The following is a 20,667-nucleotide window of genomic DNA, read 5'->3' as shown; positions in this document are numbered from 1 at the left end:
CTTTTTAACCAGTTTCTACCTTTTAAAATCCTAAATTGATTGAAACTAGGGTATCTGCAGGACTGCTTGCTGCCATATGAATCTTCCCAGCAGCTGAAATCTTGAGAGGCCCTGCTCTATATTTTCCCATTTTCAGTGCTAAAGTGGATGGCTGCCTGGCACCTTGCCTTTGGAACAGATGTAACCCTGTTCCAAGTTTGTTGAATTTTAGTTGCTTAGTGAAGACACTTTTAATTATATACACAAGCATTGATAGTTTTCCTTGACTGGGTTTTCTATACTCTAATTTATTGTTTTACTTTTTTATTATGCAATTTCTTTTGTTCTCAGCATCTAGCACTCTTGCTTTTTTTGTATTAAGATGAATAACATAATGGGATATTTACAGTACTATCTTAAGCAGAGTTTATCCTCAATGGGCTTTGAAGGGTGTAATTCTTCTTAGGATTGCATTGTTAATGACAATTTTAATAGTATTTTAAAAAATAAAATGTATTACTAAATGAAGTTGACCAACAGGTTACGATAAGGAGAGCATTGTCCTGTCACATCCTTTAACAGGAGTTCAGCACTTCTTCACTTTTATGTAAGTTAGATTTTGTACCAGAGATTGAAATCTTTTTTCAGAAGCTCTCAGAATCCAGAGAAGGTGACTGAAAACTGGCTTTTATTGTATTCTTAATTGAATTATTCAAAATCAAGGTATCATTGCTAGACCGCACTTAATTAGCATTTGAAGTATGTTCTATTGCAGGATGACACATAAGCCTGAGTACTGTCAGCTTAACCAATGTGTGCTTCAACTAAAGCAGAATGTGTGAGTGGTTTGACTGAGCTTACTATTTTAGCTTAAAGCATAAGTGCTATTCATGAGTTAACTTGTTCGTTCTGGAGCTAAGTACATATCCTTGTCATTTATACAGCTTAACATTGAGTCAGTAAAAAGGAATATATCTAAATCCTCTATAGAGTACTGAGTTTGTGGAAATTTACACACACCGAGTTATTTAGTATGTAATTGTTTTACAGGAATATCTCAACAGCATCTTGCAACATGCTAAAGATTTTAAAGAGTATCATCGGTCAGTGGCTGGCAAAATTCAAAAACTTTCCAAAGCTGTGGCTACTTGGCATGCTAACACTGAGCGTGAGCAGAAGAAAGAAACGGAGAGAATTGAAAAGGAAAGAATGAGGAGGCTGATGGTAAGAGAGGCATTTGGTAAGAGGCCAGACAATGTGGTTCTCCACATGTGCATTATATTTTGGTGGTGTAAGAGCAGTATAAAATGCTGGGGTTCCCCCTTCCTTTCTTACCTGTGTGACGTGCATTGTCCTTTCAATCCCCACTGGGAGGGCTTCCATTTGGGGTCTGTGTCCTGTTGGAGGGTACCTGTAAAGGTTCTGAACACAGCATAGTTAGGCAAATACAACATTAATGTTGGTTTTCTCCCTTGGCTGTTGGTGCCAAATGCCTCGTCTCTGGCCTTTATGTGGAGTTTCTCACAACCACAGTTGAAGGCTCTTTTCTTCAATTGTGCCTGATGGTCCAGAGAAGTATAATCCCATGTTGTGCACCGTGTCATATGAACTTTGGGTGTTCAGGTCAGAGGTTATATGGTGGTAGGCAGCAAAATGTGACAGGATGCCTTAGAGGGATGTCACTAGGTGCAGATTTAGTTGAGATCTTAAGCTGCTGCTATGTTTGGGAGCAGGTTGGGAAGTGAGAGGGGGCATTTTCCCCCCTAGCATTTGTCGTCCCATGGGATGATTTTTTGCTATGTCATGGTTTTTGGTGGTGTAACATTATATCAGCATCTGGTTTGTATGTGGAGCTAGATGAATTTAGGAATCCTACTATATTCTGCTCCAGTGTGGCATAGTGGTTAAGAGTGGTGGTTTAGAGCGGTAAACTCTAATCTAATCTGAAGAACAAGGTTTGTTTCCCCACCCCACCCCACATGAGTGGCAGACGCTAATCCAGTACACTGGATTTGTTTCTCTACTCCTCCACATGAAGCTAGCTGGGTGACCTTGGGCTAGTCACAGCTCTTAGAGGTCTCTCATCCCCACCTAGCTCACAGGGTATCTGTTGTGGGGAGGGGAAGGGAAGGTGATTGTAAGCCGGTTTGGTTCTTGCTTAAGTGGTAGAGAAAGTTGGCATATAAAAACCAACTCTTCTTCTTCCTTCCACGGCATGCCCCTGATGGTGCCCAGGTCCAGTGTAGCACTTACACCAGCACAGCACCAGCATGACTCCAGCAGGGTTTTCTGCTGGCATATCTCAAATATGACCACTTAGCACAGCATCCTAAACCCTTTCCAACACCAGAGAAAACATTTTAATAGATCAAACAGAATATAGGCAATTGTTTTAATTTGAGGGATATTTTAACACATCAAACGATTGGCTTACCATCATTTTGACAAATATTTTAAAAATAGCAGTCAGGTAGTGAATAAGTATTGTTGACTTCTCCCATCCCATACTTGGTTGACACCCAGATATATGCAAGTGGTTGAAATTGCTCCTTCCACCTCAGTTATATCAGTCTGGATCTGTTATGGGTAACTGTGTACACAGTGGTGACCCAACATTAATTTTTGATTTTCCTGCATTGCTAGGCTGAAGATGAAGAAGGCTACCGTAAACTGATCGATCAGAAGAAAGACAGGCGTTTGGCATACCTGCTACAGCAAACTGATGAATATGTGGCTAACCTGACTAATCTGGTGTGGGAGCACAAGCAAGCACAAGCTGCCAAAGAAAAGAAAAAGAGGAGGAGAAGAAAGAAGGCAAGTATATAATTCAGCTGTCACTATGAGCCTTTTAAAATAATCCCTTTGTCCTTTACTTTCTTCCCCAGAAAAAGTAAGTGACACCCTTTACAAAAATGTCTCTAGGTCTTCATACAATGAAATAAAAATCCTTGCCAGATAAACTCTACACTGCAAAGTAAAGGGCATTTTATTTTTAACACTTTTGAATACATCTTCACCTGGTTAAAAGCTCTTCCCCCAACCAGTTGTTTCAGATGTGCTTCTACTACTTAATTTATTGATTTGAGCTTATTTCTCATTGTAGCAGAACCAGGCTGATCCAGCAGAGATTCTCTCTCTCTCCCCAATTTCGATTTAGAACTGGGTGCAACTTATTATGTAAACCAAGAATTAGGGGGAAATGGTATCTTAGTCATTCTCTTAACTTTAGGGTTCAGTTGTTCCTACTTATCCTTTGTTTATTTAGTACCTCTGGCACAGGGCTTAATAGCAAGGCAATAGGGACAAGAAGGCTATTCCAGAATAATCTTTCAGAACCTTTGCATTTTTACAAAGGCAGCTTAATTAAAAGGTGAGGCACTTTTAAAAACTTAGGAAGAAATTACCTGATCAGAGAAGGAGCCAGTGGACATCGACCAGAGGTTCCTTTTGTTGAGGAGGCTGCTTCTCCAGAGCATCCTGCTACTCTGTACCATGCTGATAAATCTGAAATCAACCCCTGTCAAACAAAGCAGTGACACCAAAGCTCTGTCTATAGGGAGAAGGATAAGTCAGTTTGCCAGTCTCTGGCCAGCCTCCCATGCAGACCAGTGGGTTCTTCAAATCATCAACCAGGGCTATCAAATAGAATTCTTCAAGACTCCCTCAGATCGAATCACCATCTCACTGAGCCCCTTACACAAGGACAAGCCCCGGCGAACCTCAGCGGCCATACTGCACCTTATGGAAATCCAGGCCATTGGACGTCCATCAGAACACTTCTTAGGAGTATACTCAATATTTTTCACCATCCCCAAGAGAAATGGAGACTTGTGTGCCATTCTGGACTTAAAATTTGCCAGCAGGCACATTGGGATGGAGCACTTTGGGATGGAGACACTGCATTCGATAATGGATGCTCTCAGACCAGGGGCCTTCCTCACATCAGTAGATCTCACAGAGGCTTACCTTCACATTCCCATACACCCCTGTCATTGAAAATTGCTTTGATTTGTTTTCCTGGAGCAGCACTTCCAATTTCGAGCGCTTCCCTTTGGTCTACCGTGCCCAAGGTGTTCACAAATGTTCTGGTAACCTTGGTGGCGTTGGCGCGCAGGAAGGGCATCCAGATACACCCATATCTGGATGATATCCTCATCTGCGCCCCCTCCATATGCAAATCATCCTACAACTACTGGAAGATCATGGCTTCTTAGTCAACTGAGCCAAGAGCTGCCTAAAACACCACAATGCGGAGCAATCAGACGCACTCCTGTCACTGTGGCTTCCCGGCCTTCTATATGCATCTCCTCCACTCCCCCTGCTTCCGTGGGTTCTGCGTTGTATTCGGTTGCTGAAGGCCACAGTCATTTTGGTGGCCCTGGACTTGCTGAGACGCCCATGATTCCTTGCTCTCCAGGAAATGTTCTTCAGGGACCCGTGGGGGCTTCCAGATCATCAGGACCTGTTGCTTCAGGGCCCAGTTTGCCACCTGGACCTGGGGTGGTACAAGCTAACCACATGGTTATTGAAAGACTATGACCCCGAAATCACAGACACCATCCTTGTATCCCACAAACCTTCCACTCATTGCATATACGACACTTCTTGGAAGGCATATGATAACTGTTGTCGTCACAAGCTCTTGGATCCTCTCAGGCCTAGGGTGGCTGACTTGCTCTCCTTTCTTCAGGATGGCTGACGATTAGGGCTCAAGACTGCCACCCTACAGAGACAGCTGGCAGCTATTGCCACCTTGGTTCCTCGGGTCTTGGGATTTCCAATCTTCAAGCATCCCCACATCAAAGCCTTCCTGCGGGGCGTCAAGTTGACCTCTCCACCAGGCACAGTATAGGTTTGAAGACTGCTGTGATGATAGTTTATTTTGAAGCATGGCATTTATGAGGTCTAATTTTCATTCCTGATTTTCATTCTTTAGACTCCCTGTAGAACCCTAAATAGAATAGATAGAATTCTGCATCCATGCCCCTCAAAAGAAACAATGTAATCATGATAAGTATTATGCCCATACGTGTCTAAGCTGTGTGTGTGATATGCAGTCAAGTTGCTTCCGACTTATGGCGAACCTGTGAATTAATGACCTCCAATACTCCCTATCATTAACAGCCTTGCTCAGGTCTTGCAAACTGAAAGCTGTGGCTTCCTTTATTGAGTCAATCCCTCATGTTGGGTCTTCCTCTTATGTCTAAGGTAGACATAAGATATTCCAAGTATAACATACTATACGGTTTTGTCTATTTCCCTAATTGTCTTAGTTTGACCATACCGTTTTGTTACAGAAGGCAGAAGATAATACTGAAGGAATGGGATCTGGACTTGGTCCTGACGGAGAGGTAAAAACATTTTGTTTCTCTTTAGAAAGCATTTCAGTGTATTTCTCTCAGTTCATAATATGTACAGCAAGGACAAAACCGGGCCAGTGCACCCAAGCTGTTAGCTGTAGTATAAGTTTTAGGATTGGGTCTATAAACATTTATTCCTTTTTGTAACGAAGTTTATAAAAATACAAAAAAAGGAAAGTATTCGAGGCTTTCATACAAGAGTAGCAAAATGACCAGCATTACCTAGTCTGATCTTCTTGAAGATGAAAGACAAATAGTATTAGAATAATAAATTAAATTATACAAAGATTGATACAAATTAACATTGGATTTTTGTTCATGAAAGAAGTGATTTGTGTGTGAAATTAACAATCTAACATGGAGGTTCAACATAAATAAAGAAATGATCTTGGAGTAAGAAGGTTTATGCCTTGTGCAATGTTTTCTTAAATAATGTAATTTGTAAGTTTCTGTTATACAGCTAGAAATAATGTTTCAGAGTAATATTTTTATGGATTATGTTATCCAAAGGCCCAACTTTTAGATTTAGCTGTACTTTGTTCATGTTTCATAGTGTAACCCTGGTTTTTTTTTCCCTTCACAACTAAAGGCTGACTTTTTAACGTGGTTTACAGCTGATTTTGCAAATTGGATTGTTGCACCCTAACTAATCAAGCAAACATACACTAGTAGCTATACATATTTTCTGGCATGCAATAAAATATGTAGTAAATTAGTTTAATGGAAGACTCCTTGTCCAACAAAATTAATTTAAGATGTTAATTAGTGCCATTGCAGTTAATGAGCTTTCTCACTAATGAGCATGCTGTAAAGGTCTCTAGAAAGTTTATCTGGGTGCATGTATATGTTGGCATCTTATGCTGATAATATGACAAATAGTTTTTCGTTTTTGTTTTTCAGTCTTTTCTTGTTTTGAGGAAAGCTAATAGGGAAGACATTGAGCCACTCATTAACAGTAGATTTTTTTTAATTGAAGGAATTAAGGTTAATCCTTTCCCCCTCCTCCAGAGATTAGTTAAATATATTGAAATACTGTTGATAAATCATTAAGAAATAATAAGCTTTAGAATGCAATATATTTTTTATCAATTCCTTTGTATATAAATGGCAACAAAGAAATAGAAATGAATGTTTCATCTTTTACATATATATACTCCTGACAAATTGGCTCAGGTGTACGTAATGGACTTTGGTGGTGTGATAGAAAGTGCCGTCAAGTCACAGCTGTCTTATGGCATAGGGTTTTTAAGGCAAGTGACGTTCAGAGGTGGTTTGCCATTGCCTGTCTCCTCATGGGTTGAGAGAGTTCTGAGAGAGCTGTGACTGGCTCAAGGTCACCCAGCAGGCTTCATGTGGAGGAGTAGGGAAGCAAACCCGGTTCTCCAGATTAGAGTCCACCGCTTTTAACCGCTACATATATTAAAACCAAACATCTGAATGATTTTGTTCCATGCTGATTGTTATCTTTCTTGAAATTGGAAAGAAGTTCCCTTGAAGCCTGATTTTTTTTACTTCCTCCTCCTTCAGTACATGCCATGGCTCACTTACACCAAGTCATCTTGTATTATAAGCTTTGTAAGAGTCTTACACTGTGTCACACTATGGTTTACAGTGTGGAGGATTGTCTTTTTCAGGGGGCTCTGCCTTTAGGTAGGGTATTTCTGACCTGTATATTCCTTTTTTTTTTTTTTTTTTTTTTGCTATAATGTGATTACTTGGCTCTGGCATGGATTTCCAAGAAAGAAATTAATATGAAGTTCATAACTGAACTGTTCCTGTCAGGCAGAGATATGTTTTTCATAGGTTAAGCTGTGCCTTTCTCTGTACTCTTCAGCCCATAGATGAGAGCAGTCAGATGAGTGATCTCCCAGTCAAGGTAACTCACACCGAAACAGGCAAAGTTCTTCTTGGACCAGAGGCTCCTAAAGCAAGTCAGTTGGATGCTTGGTTAGAAATGAACCCTGGGTAAGTAGCCAGATATAAGCAAAAAGCACTTTACTTTTTTTTTTTGCTTTACATTTATATTTTTGCAGATTTTGTGCCTTTTTGAAATACACATTTATCCTGACCTATACTTGGGGGTCTGCATTTCACCTTTTCATTCCTTCTCATCTCTTTCTTTCCCATCAGCTACGCAGTGGCTCCTCGTTCAGACAGTGAAGAAGAAAGTGACTCTGAATATGAGGAAGAAGTAAGTGAATATCTCACTTTGATAGATATATTTTTATTTGTAATACTAATTTGAAAAAAAAAAGTTTTTTACTCACTCATACAAAGGTAGCTTTACTGCAAAAGTAGCTGTACTATAATATTGGAAAAATAGCATTAAAATAAAGGTTGGTAGGCATCATTTCCTACCTTTGTATTGTAACCGGAGCCACAAAATGCTAATTTGTTTAGCTTTTCTGTTCTGAGCAAGAGTCTTCAATGTGATGGGAGGGAAATTGCTATATTATAATCCAGTTAATTAACAGGGAAGGTAGAGTAGATATTTAGGCAGTGAGGGAATATAAGTTTTTTCTTCAATTATAGATGACCATGAATCACGATAAGCAATGATGCTTATGCTTTAGAACTTATCCTCTATTAAAGTAGATACTAGTTGTCATTGTTTAACACAGCTAGTTTAGCACAGCTAATCTTCATATAATTAGACTTTTGTATTTTATCTTTTTAATCAGTCCCTTATTAAAATACAATCATTCTTCAGATAGGAATGAGAAAAATGTGAAATGCACCTGTTGGTATGTTTTGTCACTTTAACAATCAAGTGTGCATACAGTAATATGCAAAACTGTATTTAAAAGAATTGTTGAGCAACACTAGGAAAATAGATGTGCATAGTTATTGACCAGCACTGGGGACTGAGTGTGCTTGGATTATTTCTTGATAATTCTTTGAATACTTTTTGCTGTGGCTCTGGAATAAGAAAAGGTGAAAAGGATTCTGTTAAAGGAGTAAGATTGGTTTCTGTTATTGCTTTTTATCATGATCCCCCCCTTCCCCATCCTGTGCTGAGGGGGAGAGAGAGAGTTTCTTGTTTGTTTACCAGAATGTTTATTTGGAGTTTTAATTTTCTCCTACTTAGTCCCCTTTACTTATTTTACCTCAGAAGAAATGAGACACCAGAGGCTTTTTCAAGTTAACACACAAATAACAGAGATTTATTAAACACTGTACAAGGAATGGATTTGGAGGGGAAACTGTGGTTAGTAGAAGCATAGACCCAGAGCTATTTTATAAGTTTCACTTCGGAGAAGGCATAGTTCTTAGATGGCTTAGTTGGTACAGAATTACAATTCTTAACTTAAGTTCACAAATTCAGTTCAGTTCCCTGAACTTATAGATGTTTCTATTCAGACTCTGCTGCCTAGCTATCAGGGAAGTTGGAGATTATACAGTGTCTCTTCCCCAGAGAAACACGGAAGTTTAGAGATTTCTCCTCAAATCTGTCTTCCAGTTCTCACTATAGATCTACCCCACTTCTGTGGCAGTGATCCCTTAACAAAACCCTGTATCTGGAATATCTCCTATTCACTTTTTGTGACCTGAGAAAGAGTCCCTTTCCTCCCAGTCTCTGCCTGTTACTCTACAGGATTTGTTTCACAACAGCTTAGGCAAAACTGAACCTTCAGGTTCCCAGAGTTAAACACAGCTACTGCACATGCAGGTTACCAAAAACAGTACCTTTTTTCAGAACAGAGAAAGTTAGTTTCTTAGCTCCACCTGCTCCCTTTCTCTGAGCTTCTTTCAAAGATTAACTTTTTGTTCGTCACACTTTTCTTATCCTGTATTGCAATCAGTTTTGCTCAGCTCCAGTCATACACTACTAGGATACTGCAGATTTAAAGTGCTATCATAAGCAGAGTTACACCCTTCTAAGACCCAGGGATGTCAGTAGACTTCGAAAGGTGTAACTCTGCTTAGGATGGAACTGTAAGCCATCCATCTGTGAACATTGTGGCTAGGAGGGTTCGGAAAGTCCGCACAACAATGTGTCACCTTCATCTCTTATCAATGAAATGAGAGCATTCAGATAGCTGGCGACATACAAAGTGGAAATCAGAACAGAAATAGGAGAAAGCTGTGGTAGTAGTTTTATAATTTTAATGTAGTATCTAAACATGTTTGGATTTTGGGTTTTTTAATGAAAAAATGTCTTTTGGGCAAAAAGTTCTGAATACTTTAAAACACTGAAGATACTCAGTTTTGATGGGCATTTATGGCCCTACAGAGGTATTGTTTTCACTCTTAGATAATGATATGATGGAACTCTTCTTTCTCAGAATACCATGTTCCATGACAAGTGTCTGGAACTCATATGATACAGAATTTTCTCCTTATCAAGTATTTTAAAAATAGGGGAGGCAAGGAAAATCTGACAGTAGTTTCAAAATTTTGAAGCAAAATGACAATGATAGCTTTGCTTGTTAAGATATTTTGTTTTTAATAAAATATACAAATTATCATAAAAATGTAATTTTGATTTTACCAAGTTCTGGCTAATGATATAGTTATGACACCTGGTTCTTTTCTACAGGATGATGAAGAGGACTCAAGTAGGCAAGAGACCGATGAGAAGATCCACCTGGATCCAAACAGCGAAGATGTTTCCGAGCGAGATGCTAAACAAATCATTGAGTGAGTCTTAATTTGAGACGCCTGTTCCCTCCAGGAAGGAAACTGTTTTGGCCATATACATTTTTGCAGTTGATTTCTGAATGAAGAGTGCTTACTAACATTTAAAACTCTTTAGTAACATGAAATTCAAAATGACTCTGTATACTTGCTTTGAAGGACAGCCAAACAAGATGTGGATGATGAATACAGCATGCAGTATAGTGCCAGGGGGTCTCAGTCTTACTATACAGTGGCTCATGCAATCACGGAGAGAGTTGATAAGCAGTCTTCTCTTCTTATTAATGGCACACTAAAACATTATCAGGTAAGCACCCTAGCTGGAGACTGCTTTTGTATTTGCAAACATTTCCATTTATTATACCTAATTTTAGTGCATTCTTAAAGGGCTCTTAAAGTATAGCATAAGGACCCTCCCTAATAAAAATTAAAACACACCATTTCAGTCTCACCTCTGAGCTGTATAGTTGTGCCTTTATTCCAGTCATGGTGCAGGATGGTGTCATGAATCAAATGCCGGCTCGCCAGAAAACTTCCTCTCCTGAACATTGTTTCCCTAACTGACTGAGGTCTGGCATAGACATAAAGCTGGCTCCCTTCAATCTATGGCTTGCAAATCAGGAGCCAGTCTTAATTTTTAAAAATGCACTTTCTCCTTCCCCTCTAGTGTTAATCTTCTTTACTTTCCCTTACCACTCTTAATTATGATTTACATCCCATTCCTGAGCCAAAAGGATGAAAGCCCTTAGGAGGCCAGGAAGGGGCTACGCCGGCGTTCAGTCCCCCTCTGCTGGTGCTTGGGCCACTTACACCGTCCATGGTGGTACGGACGCCAGCTGGGGGGCGGACGCCATCCTTCTGGTGTTGTGCTACCTCCAGTCACCGGCACAGCCCTCCCCTTCAGGAATGGGCTGTTAGTGTTGCATTTGCACTAACACTAGCCATTCATATTATTCAGGTTCCTTCTTAACCAGAGTTTGAAAATCTTCTTGAAATCATGGCTTCAAACTCTGCTTAATTTGAGAACTTTGGTTAGCATAAAGTGCGATTAGTGTTAATGTAAATGTAACACTAGGCTCAGTTCAAATGTCAGTTTAGTGAGTCAGGAATATGTTGTAGGTTCATGCACTCCTTCCTTCCCTCTTGCATGTGAATTTCTTCCTCACTTCTGGGTTGCTGTGGCCATAGGTTGCAGTGACATCTGAATCGGACAAACTGGTTGACGTTAATGTTCCAAACTGCAATTTGATGATTAATGTTGACCATCATTCCTTGAGCATTCATCACAACTACATGTTGTCAGAGCGATCTCAAAATGGAGCAGCATATGTTTAACTCCCAGGTGCCAAATTCTGCTTTGGAGGATCATCAAAATTAAGCCTAAAATATTGTTAAAGCTGAGAGGGACTCTCAGTACATCATCCTGGGAGGAGGGTCTAGAGTGCTCCCATCGGAGCAACTGCCATTCTAATCCTCTGAGACAGAGCAGCACCTGGCTCTTCCCTGCATTACTCTCATCCTAAGAAGAGAGGCTACAATTTCACTCAACAGCAAGGACTAATATTGAGAATGAGGGACAAGAGGGGAGATATAATTTAGTTGTTTTATTGTAAACTGCTTTGAGTGATGAACAAAAGCAGCATAAAGAACACACACACACCCAATTGTAACAATGCATTCCTGATGGTGGGCAAACCGTGGTGGCCGGGATGGCGCAGCTGAGAAGCCTGCTCAGAGGCTTCCTGGCTGCTGCTGAGGGGGGGGAAAGGAAAAAAGGCTTTTTCCCCCATAGGGGAAAGCGGGCTTGCGCCACCTCAAAAGGGGTTTGGAAGCTGCCTAAAGGCAGCTCCGCCCCCTGAATGCCCTGGGAATGCCTTCTGGGATGTCAGTGTGGGGACTTGCACCAGGAGAACGGCGGCGGGAGGCCATGTCAGCATCTGAGGGCTGTGCTGCCGCTGCGGTCCAGTGGGGCTGGCATAAGTGGCACTATGCTGGCATCCATGCCAGTTTGCATGCCGCAAGTGGCACGGATGCCACCGTAAGGATCACACCGCCTCCTAAGCGGATCCGCCCCTCAGGAATGCACCCTAAAAGTCTTAAGGTTTTTTTAGGTTTTATTTGACTAAAATGTAGCATTTTTGAAGTTTTTATCATAATGTATCAATATAGAATTAATTCTGTAGTACATAATTTCCTCAACTTTGGAAGAATATTCCAGATAGTTTTGTTGCCTGTAAAATATGAAGGATAGCACTGTTCTAAAAAGAAACTGAGGGAAAATCTAAAATCAAGGCGTTTATAAACTTATTAAGTCCAAAATATATCTGTCGGTGGCACATTAATTAGAAGAGGGCTATGCCCAAATTCTAAATCAGTTTTGGGAACAAATGCATTCTAAACTTAGGCCTACATTCCTGTTTATAGGGAACTTTTTATATTGTCTTTTCCATTGTACTGACTGCAGCAAACACATCCTTGGCTGAGAAGCACCTAGCACCAGTTCAGAGATGTTAAAAGATTTGCTTGAACTATTACAGTGAGCATGGATACTAGATAACTGAAGCAATCTCCTTCATTTCAGGTCCAGGGTCTTGAATGGATGGTATCTCTGTATAATAACAATTTGAATGGAATTTTAGCTGATGAAATGGGGCTCGGAAAGACCATACAGACTATTGCACTCATCACTTATCTGATGGACCACAAAAGGCTCAATGGCCCCTATCTCATCATTGTTCCCCTCTCGTAAGTTGATGAACTCCTAATGATATTTTTCTATGCTATGCAGATTGGCTCATTAACAGGGTATCCTTTTTCACTTAATGGCTAGACGAAGCATGTAGAGGGATGTGCAGAGTGTATACTCTGGATTTCGTCTGTGATTATCTCCTCTTCTTCCCACATGGATTATCTGGCATTGGTGACCAGATGGCTGATAAAAGCACTTAATAGGCAAGCTTTACAATATCTCATAGTCACTATAGCTTACTCCTGCTGGGGTCACAAGAGAGACATTTTTCTGTCTAGAACATAAGAAAGTCCAGAAGTCTGTTCACACAGTGGCCAACCAGATGTCTCTAGGAAGCCACAAACAAGACGACTTGTATAGCATAAATAACATTTCCCCCTAAAAATATTGAAGGAATTTCTTTTAAAAGGGAGTTTCTAAATGATGTACTGGGCCCCTCCCAGTACAGCACACTTCATTGTTAGTGCTGACTTCCTTTGATATTGGTACTGCCTAGATATTGCAATTATTATCTTCAGTTACTGGTTGATAGCAGTCTTTGTATTTGCCTCAAAGCTCTGTATAACATTGGATTTAAATTCAAATATGTATGCATACAAACACATATATCCCATGGGTTTAGAGAGGGATCCTAAATAGGTCTGCTCAGAATCCTACTGAAGTCTATTCAGTGAGTTTAACTCCCAGGAAAGTATTCCTAGGGCTGAAAGTGTTAGTCTCCGGTGGGCATCTGGAGGAAATAATTTCATTATGTTTAGCCTTAACAGAATTGATAATGCTTTTTCAAAGTTAGTTATAATTATATTAAGAAAGTTATCTTGTTTGACAGCATCCATTTATACCACTGTGCCTGTGTTTTTTGGTTTTGTTTATATAATAAAGGGTGCCTACTTTCTACCCCTCAAAATCAAAATTATGGAATCAAATGTTGCTATCAGAATGAATGATAAAGCTGTCAGTAAATCCTATCATAATTTATTGCAGCTGCAGTATTTAGATTACTGAAGAATTAAAATCACTTTGATACACAAGTAATTTGGAAAGAAAGCAATGAAATAGCAGGATGGAAGTCTTGCAGTGCCATCCGAAGTCAGATGTAATTCTGCTTGTACCCTAGAAACCAAGGCAGTCGGAGACAGAGGAATGAAAGCTGAACTGTTTTTGTTTTTAAATTTTGAACCTTTACCATTTTAAACAACATTTTTTCAAACTTATGTAGAAATATAGAGATTAGAAAGATGCTCCTTTATAAAAATGCAACCTGACAATATGTACAGAGGCTTTGCATGTTTTGTTGCCCTGCCTACAACAGTATTTTACAAACAAAGCTGAAGAAATGAGTTGTTTCTGTTCTCAGTGGAAATTTTTGGCCTTCAGCAAAGACTTCAGATAAAAAAAATTAATCATGAGTGTTGTACTTATCTGCATTTTACACCGTCTTTCACAAATAAAAAGCAATAAAGCAAAACTAACGGCATAAAAACATAAAATAGCATAAAACTATGCTGAGAAGCCTAAAATGATATCCATAGAAGAGTCTATGGTCTAGAAGCAGACTATAAAAACGGATCCCTTCTGTTAAGAGTCTGTGTAAATGAAAGCTTGGCATCTAATGGAAAGGAAGGAAGGCACCAGGACGGCATTGCAAAGGTGTGGTGCCACCACTGAAATAGCCCTATTTGTGGTCTGCACCTGACTCACCTCTGTAAGTTGGGGCACAGAAAGCAGGGTTTGGGAAGACCATCTTAACTGGCCTGTGCGGTAGGTTAGGTTGAGTGTGTGTGAGTAGTCCAAGATTACCCTGCAGGCTTCAAGGCAGACTGGGGATTTGAACCTGTATCTCAGAGTGCGTGGTTCAGCACTCTGACCACTACACCACACCAGATAACAGTTAAAGCAATTTTTTTGATTTAATTGGCCTGAACCAAACCTGGGCAAGAAATCCTGAGCTGAAACCCTGGCAGCTTTTCTTGATGTGATTACAAAAGGTTGTCGTGAAACCAGTAAAGGAGTCCTATGCAGCCTGCACGTTTCATTCACGTTGCGGTTTTAAAATGGGTCTATAGAATGTGTTACTGTTTATCTCCCTAACTATAAAAAGCTGTTCTAAATAAGTTTATTAGAAAATTAGTTTAATGTTTCATATTCTTTGTCTTTTGCATAGGACTTTATCCAATTGGACTTATGAATTTGACAAATGGGCCCCTTCTGTGGTGAAAATTTCTTACAAGGTATCCTGGAGGGTTTTTGTTGCCATCTTCTGGGCATGGAGTAGGGGTCACTGGGAGTGTGGTGGGGAGGTGGTTGTGAATTTCTTGCATTGTGCAGGGGGTTGGAATAGATGACCCTGATGGTCCCTTCTAACTCTATGATTCTGTGATTCTAAGGTTGGATTTTCTTTATATAGGGCTTATAAAACTGGGAGTATAGTTTTCCTCCTCTTCCCTTGGTGCACTTAAAATTGCTTGATCAGTACACTTACTGTAATAGACCATAATCACTTTCAGGTTTTGAAATGCAGTAGAAAATGCTCACACTCCAAGGTATTCTGACGTGAGTGAGAGAAATGATAAATAATATACCTTTCTGTATTCCCGAATGCTTTATTGTTGGGCTAGTTCAGTCATGACTATTCTTATGAAGGCAAGCAGATATGTAAGGCAAGCAGATATGTATGCCTGCTGTATACATATCTGAGCCAAGATTTCTGTCCATCATCTGTTTGTGAGGCCAAAGTTATTGTATTTTTTATCTTCATTCACCCTCTTCTGTGAAGGGTTTAGAATTGTCACAAACATGTTAGTGTTATTTTGTTACATGTGCTTTAATGTGGCATGCTTTGTTCATATATCCTTGCACTACTGATCTGTAATTTGAAAATGTTTTGTTTCTTTCTTCATTCAGGGGACACCTGCTATGCGCCGATCTCTTGTTCCTCAGCTTCGTAGTGGAAAATTTAATGTTCTTTTGACCACTTATGAGTATATAATAAAGGACAAGCACATTCTTGCTAAGGTAGTTTTATATTTCCGAGTCTTCTTAATCACATGCTTTCTTCCCTTCCGCATTTCCCCCCTCCTTTTAGCTAGAATTATACCTAAAAAGTTCTTTAAAAACCTCCATTTCCACTGAGGCAACAGTTCTCTAAAAAGGGGATGGGCTGTAGCTCAGTGGTAGATCATCTGCTTGGCATGCAGAAGATCCCAGGTTCAATCCCCGGCATCTCCAGTTAAAGGGACTAGGCAAGTGAGTGATGTGAAAGACCTCTACCTGAGACCCTGGAGAGCCGCTGCTGGTCTGAGTAGACAATACTGACTTTGATGGACCGAGGGTCTGATTCAGTATAAGGCAGCTTCATGTGTTCATGTGTACCTGGCAAAAAGACTCTTGGTACAGCATCCATGATCACTGTTGTTTTTTGAAAGCCAGTTCTTGTTTTTCTTTGCCTGAATTGAGGTGTTAGGCCTTTCTTCCAGCCCATTAAGATTCTCCTCTCCTGCCGTAGCACTTTCAGGATTGCAGATAAAAGAATGGTTTTGCTACCTGTGGATCCCATCAATACCACACAGCTGTTTCTCCATCATTCTGCCTAATAACATTTATCCTGGAACCCCGCTATTCCATTTTTATCCACTGCTCTTCTGTAGTTCTTTGTTTCTGAGGAGAGATGAGCATAGGAGTCAGGCTGTGTTGTCACTTTCCCGATGTGGAAAGATAATAGACATTGGACTGAAATCTTTTGTGTTCGTTATAAGTTGTGCATTAAACCCAAATAGCTTGAGAGAATTCCTTTGATCTAAATATCTCCTAAATAGTTTCATAGAAAGTGTTGCTTCAGTGGAAATGGAGGTATTTAAAATGCATAGGAAATGGAGCTCACTTTGAGTTAGATATATAACCCCAAGCTCACTTGTCAGACATCAGTGCATCCATGATCACATTTCTTAGTAAGATTTCATATGCTCACTAAAAATCACCTTTCTAAATTCAGGTCTCTTACTGCTTTCTCTATCTCTGCCCTGGGCTTAAATAAAATGTGCTCATGCTAGGCACAAAGACTGTTTTACTTGTTCTGGAAGCGTCTGATGATGCTAATTATTTGCTTAATAAAATACTAGCAGTTTAGTTTAGGATTTGGAAAGACATCTCCTCATTCTTTTGCACTCCATATGGTACTTGCACTCTTTTAATTAGCAATGTATTAAAGACTTGAGCGCCAACAGCTGCTCTGATTCTTCTGTATTACTCCTGTCATTCTGGAAGCTGAAATTTGCTGGAATGATACCTGAAGTTGCTTCCACTGAAGGAATGTTGTTGCAGTCCTAGGGCTGGAGCGGTTCCGTGATGGAAATGAGGAAGAAATAACCCAAATACACAGATAAAATGGGTTTTACAAAGGCCACAGCTTTATTGATTACAACAGAATGGAGCATTGGCGAGGCATAGGGATGGATCCCAGCATCGGCTGACCACCCTGTCAGGCAATGAAACAATCCCCAAACTCAAGTGTTGGGGGAGCAACTGGAATGGCGAACCAGTGGTTACCCTAGGATGTAAATCTCTAAGTGGTCCCTTCGCCACCTGGAGTGGAGCCCTACGACAGCCCCAAGCTGGGCATCCGCAAAGGACTCTACCCCAGGGGAGGCAAACACGTATGTCCTTTCCCCCAAATTGGATCCAGCCCAATGCCAAAAAACTGCCAAAGAGCCCTGCTCCTGCCAAAGTTCCTACTGCTGCAACCAAAATAGGAGAGTCCCGGATTCCATGGAGCCACAAATCCTGTCCCTAGCTGGACAAATGAACATCATCTCGATGGTATAACGCAGCTTGCCCAAAGGAAATGTCCGGGTGATGGATAATCACCCCACCAATGGACTCGACCACACGACTGACAACTCCACACACTTTCTTCCTCGCAAAGTCCACCTTCGCGGGCTCATTTGAATTCTGCCAAACCCACCTCTCCAATAGCTGAGAACAAAACAGCTGAATATCCAGAAGCCTAGCGTGTAGGTCCCACAGATCTGTGATCATGGCAAGTGAAAGATCTATCGCTTTGTGGCCTGGCAGGTCATTCTCTCCCAGCTGAATAATGATAGCATCAGGGAGGCTGAAATGATTGATGTTTGTCATTACTGTAGCGGAAAAAGACCCAAAGCATACTGTGATGTCCAATCCACCAGGCACATAGCTGGCGATCCAAGCCCAGGGAGGCACCCCAACTGGAGGAAGATGCATAACAACCAGCCCAATGCACTATGCTGTGTCTCAAGATCCACACCGTCTGAAAAGGGGGGAAGAAAAAGAGCATGACATTACATGTGTTCCAATCACCTCATCTGAAGATGTAGGTCCTATATGCCAAGGACCTCCAGCGACCAATTGAGCAGATAATGCTGGGGGGCAGGCCACATGTTGCTGCTGTAGTGGCTGCTCCAATTCAAAAGGAATGGGAACCAAATTCTGTGGGCTGCATACCTGCAGAAGCAAGGCTGGTCCTTAAAACAGCTAAAAATTGAAACCTGGTGAGGAAGGAGTTGTCCTTGTGTATCAGGAAAGGGCCTGAACGAAGAGGGCAAATGCATGAATAGGCATTTGTTGCAGAGACTGGGCAAGGTTGACCACATGGGGCCGCACGAAGGACTACAGATGTGCAAAAGCCCAACTTGTCCATTTTTGATCACCTGACAGCAATTCACTGGGGGCAGCCGTTTAGGGACACATCACAGGAATCCAGGGGCCTCCCAGATTTATCATGCCTGGAAGCTGAGACAAGCTTGCTGCATCAGAAAGCGAGAGCAAAAGCTGTTTTAAATAAAATGGTTTCAAATTTGGAATGGCAAATTGCAGGGAGGTGCTGAATGAGGGCCAGGAGAATGGGGTAAGTAATGGGCTTACGAGTGTTGGGAGGGCGAGGGAAAAGCCGCCTCTAGCCCTGAACCGCCCACTACACGATGAACAAACAGCAAGGGTTGGGATGACCATATGCCTTGCTGTAAAAGGGTAGGCTGTGAGGTGAAGTGTCATGGACCTGGATGAAAGGCCCTGCTGCCTCATTGAAGCAAGGTACTGAAGGACTGTGTCCTGTGAAACCAGCAGGAACCCTTTGACACCTATTCTCACTGCAAATCCAATCATCCTATTGAAAGCCCGGGCATAGGAGCGCTGCGTGGAGGGGGCAATGAAGTTAAATATTCCCTGTAAGATCAGTTGTTGCCATTGGTCATCCGAGAATGGATCCGGGTTGCAGTTTGCTGCAGGCGCCAGCGTCCTGAACCTCACGTCTTGAAAGTGAGATAATGTGTCTGCAGTGCAATTTTGTTATCTACGCCTGGAATATACTTAGCATAAAATGAGATGTTATGGGTCAGGCAAGTCAAGACGAACTTGCGCATGAGGCACATGACCCACTCAGAGCATGAGGACTGTCGGTTGATGACTCGAACTGCCTGGTTGTCACACCAAAAGAGGACTGTCAAGTTGCCCATGCCTGAAGACCAGGCACACTGGCAGCAGCTACCCAGTACTGCCCAGAAGGTGTAGATTTCTTGTCTGAGGCAGACTCAACAGTCGAAGACACACTGCTGGAACGATTGTCCGCCCGACGCCCTCTGCGATGAGTCTTGTGGTTCATCTTTGTTGCTTCTATACAGTCCCACATGGGAACTGCTCAGGCCAGCCATGGAGAAAACTTCAGTGTAGAACGCTTCCACTGAGGCCGATTCCCCTCCCCCTTCGCCCATTTCCCACTTCAGCCAATTGCTGTTCCCGCCAAAACGGTCATGTGACGAAGGGGAGGGATAGGTCATCCCTCAGTTCTCTCTTCCCCGCTGTGGAGAGCGGAACTGTAGGATTGCTTCGCTAATGTTTTTCAACGATTTTTTTTACTGTTGTGTTTTTTCTTGGGAGCCTTATGCTTTCTAGCAGCATTGGCTTCAGAAGCAATGGAGCTATCAGATGGGCTAGGGGATGGTTCATGGGGATGCCCAGTGGCCAGGGCCCTCCTACCCCTGCCGCCTGTGGAAGGGCCAGCCTGCAGTGCCACAGCTGTGGAGGAGGGCAATGCCTCCAAGGTTTCCACCCTCTCGGCCAATCAAACAAGCACCTGAGACAGGTCCTCCAGGACCTCATCTGTGTGTGACATGCCTTGGAAAACCCTTAAGGGTTCATGACTCGAGGCTGGTGCCATGCGCTTCCCACTAGGAGGCTTAGCCACCGCAGATTGTCTTGGCTTAGCCCTTGTAGCAGGCTTAGCCTTCTTAGCCGGGGGCAGGGGAGGGAACTCTACCCCCTTTTCCTGCTGAAGCAGGTGGTCCAGCTTTTCTCTTAGGTGCCTGGCTACCTCATGTTGCAAGCATTGTGCTAGATACACTGATAACACAAAAAACTTAAAAGTAATGAAAAACCACAACAAGTAACCTCAGTCAAACCAGGATAATGGAAAGCACTAGGCTGCCCTCAGCCCAGGTAGGGCAACTCTAGCCAAATGAAAAGGTGGGGGACCTGGTGTGCATGTGGAGGGGGGGCTGGTTCAAGACTCACTATCACCCAATGAGATGAACCCTCTCAGCTCACGCTTGTTAGAACGCCCAAAAAAACTGGATCAGGATTCACCCAAAAACACAATCAATGAAAACAGGAAGACAATTGAGGAGAAAAAGGAGGGAGGAAGGGCCTGTGATCAGGCTGCGGTCTACTTGCGTGTAGGCCAAAGGCCTATGTTGCTGCTGCCCACTGCCATCTACTTATGTGTAAGTGAGAACCTTGTGAAGCCCCAGCCTCTCCTGCTCTCAGTAGGCCAAGTGCGATGATGCTGCTACTGCTGTTGCTAGCCTTGCCGAAGAGCCTCGTCCAGTGTGCTCACTTCCGCTGCTTCCTGGAACAAGGCTGGGTGGCCGGGCAGCGAGGCCTTAAGTTGGCCTAAGGGGTGAGGCAATGCCA

General features: G+C 41.9%; 1 protein-coding gene across 1 annotated transcript in view; it reads left to right on the top strand.

Moving 5' to 3' along the window:
• SMARCA2 (SWI/SNF related, matrix associated, actin dependent regulator of chromatin, subfamily a, member 2) overlaps positions 1-20,667 on the top strand; it is a 171,478-nt gene that overhangs the window by 64,235 nt on the left and 86,576 nt on the right. The window contains exons 9-18 of the mRNA XM_056848132.1: positions 1,030-1,203; positions 2,623-2,793; positions 5,277-5,330; positions 7,174-7,304; positions 7,470-7,530; positions 9,880-9,980; positions 10,137-10,284; positions 12,559-12,722; positions 14,891-14,957; positions 15,631-15,741. Coding sequence (XP_056704110.1) covers positions 1,030-1,203; positions 2,623-2,793; positions 5,277-5,330; positions 7,174-7,304; positions 7,470-7,530; positions 9,880-9,980; positions 10,137-10,284; positions 12,559-12,722; positions 14,891-14,957; positions 15,631-15,741 — 1,182 coding nt within the window. The remainder of the gene's footprint in view (positions 1-1,029; positions 1,204-2,622; positions 2,794-5,276; positions 5,331-7,173; positions 7,305-7,469; positions 7,531-9,879; positions 9,981-10,136; positions 10,285-12,558; positions 12,723-14,890; positions 14,958-15,630; positions 15,742-20,667) is intronic.

The sequence above is a fragment of the Euleptes europaea genome, chromosome 4, assembly GCF_029931775.1.
Source record: "Euleptes europaea isolate rEulEur1 chromosome 4, rEulEur1.hap1, whole genome shotgun sequence".
Lineage (NCBI taxonomy): Eukaryota > Metazoa > Chordata > Lepidosauria > Squamata > Sphaerodactylidae > Euleptes > Euleptes europaea.
This window is presented reverse-complemented; position numbering and strand designations above follow the sequence as displayed.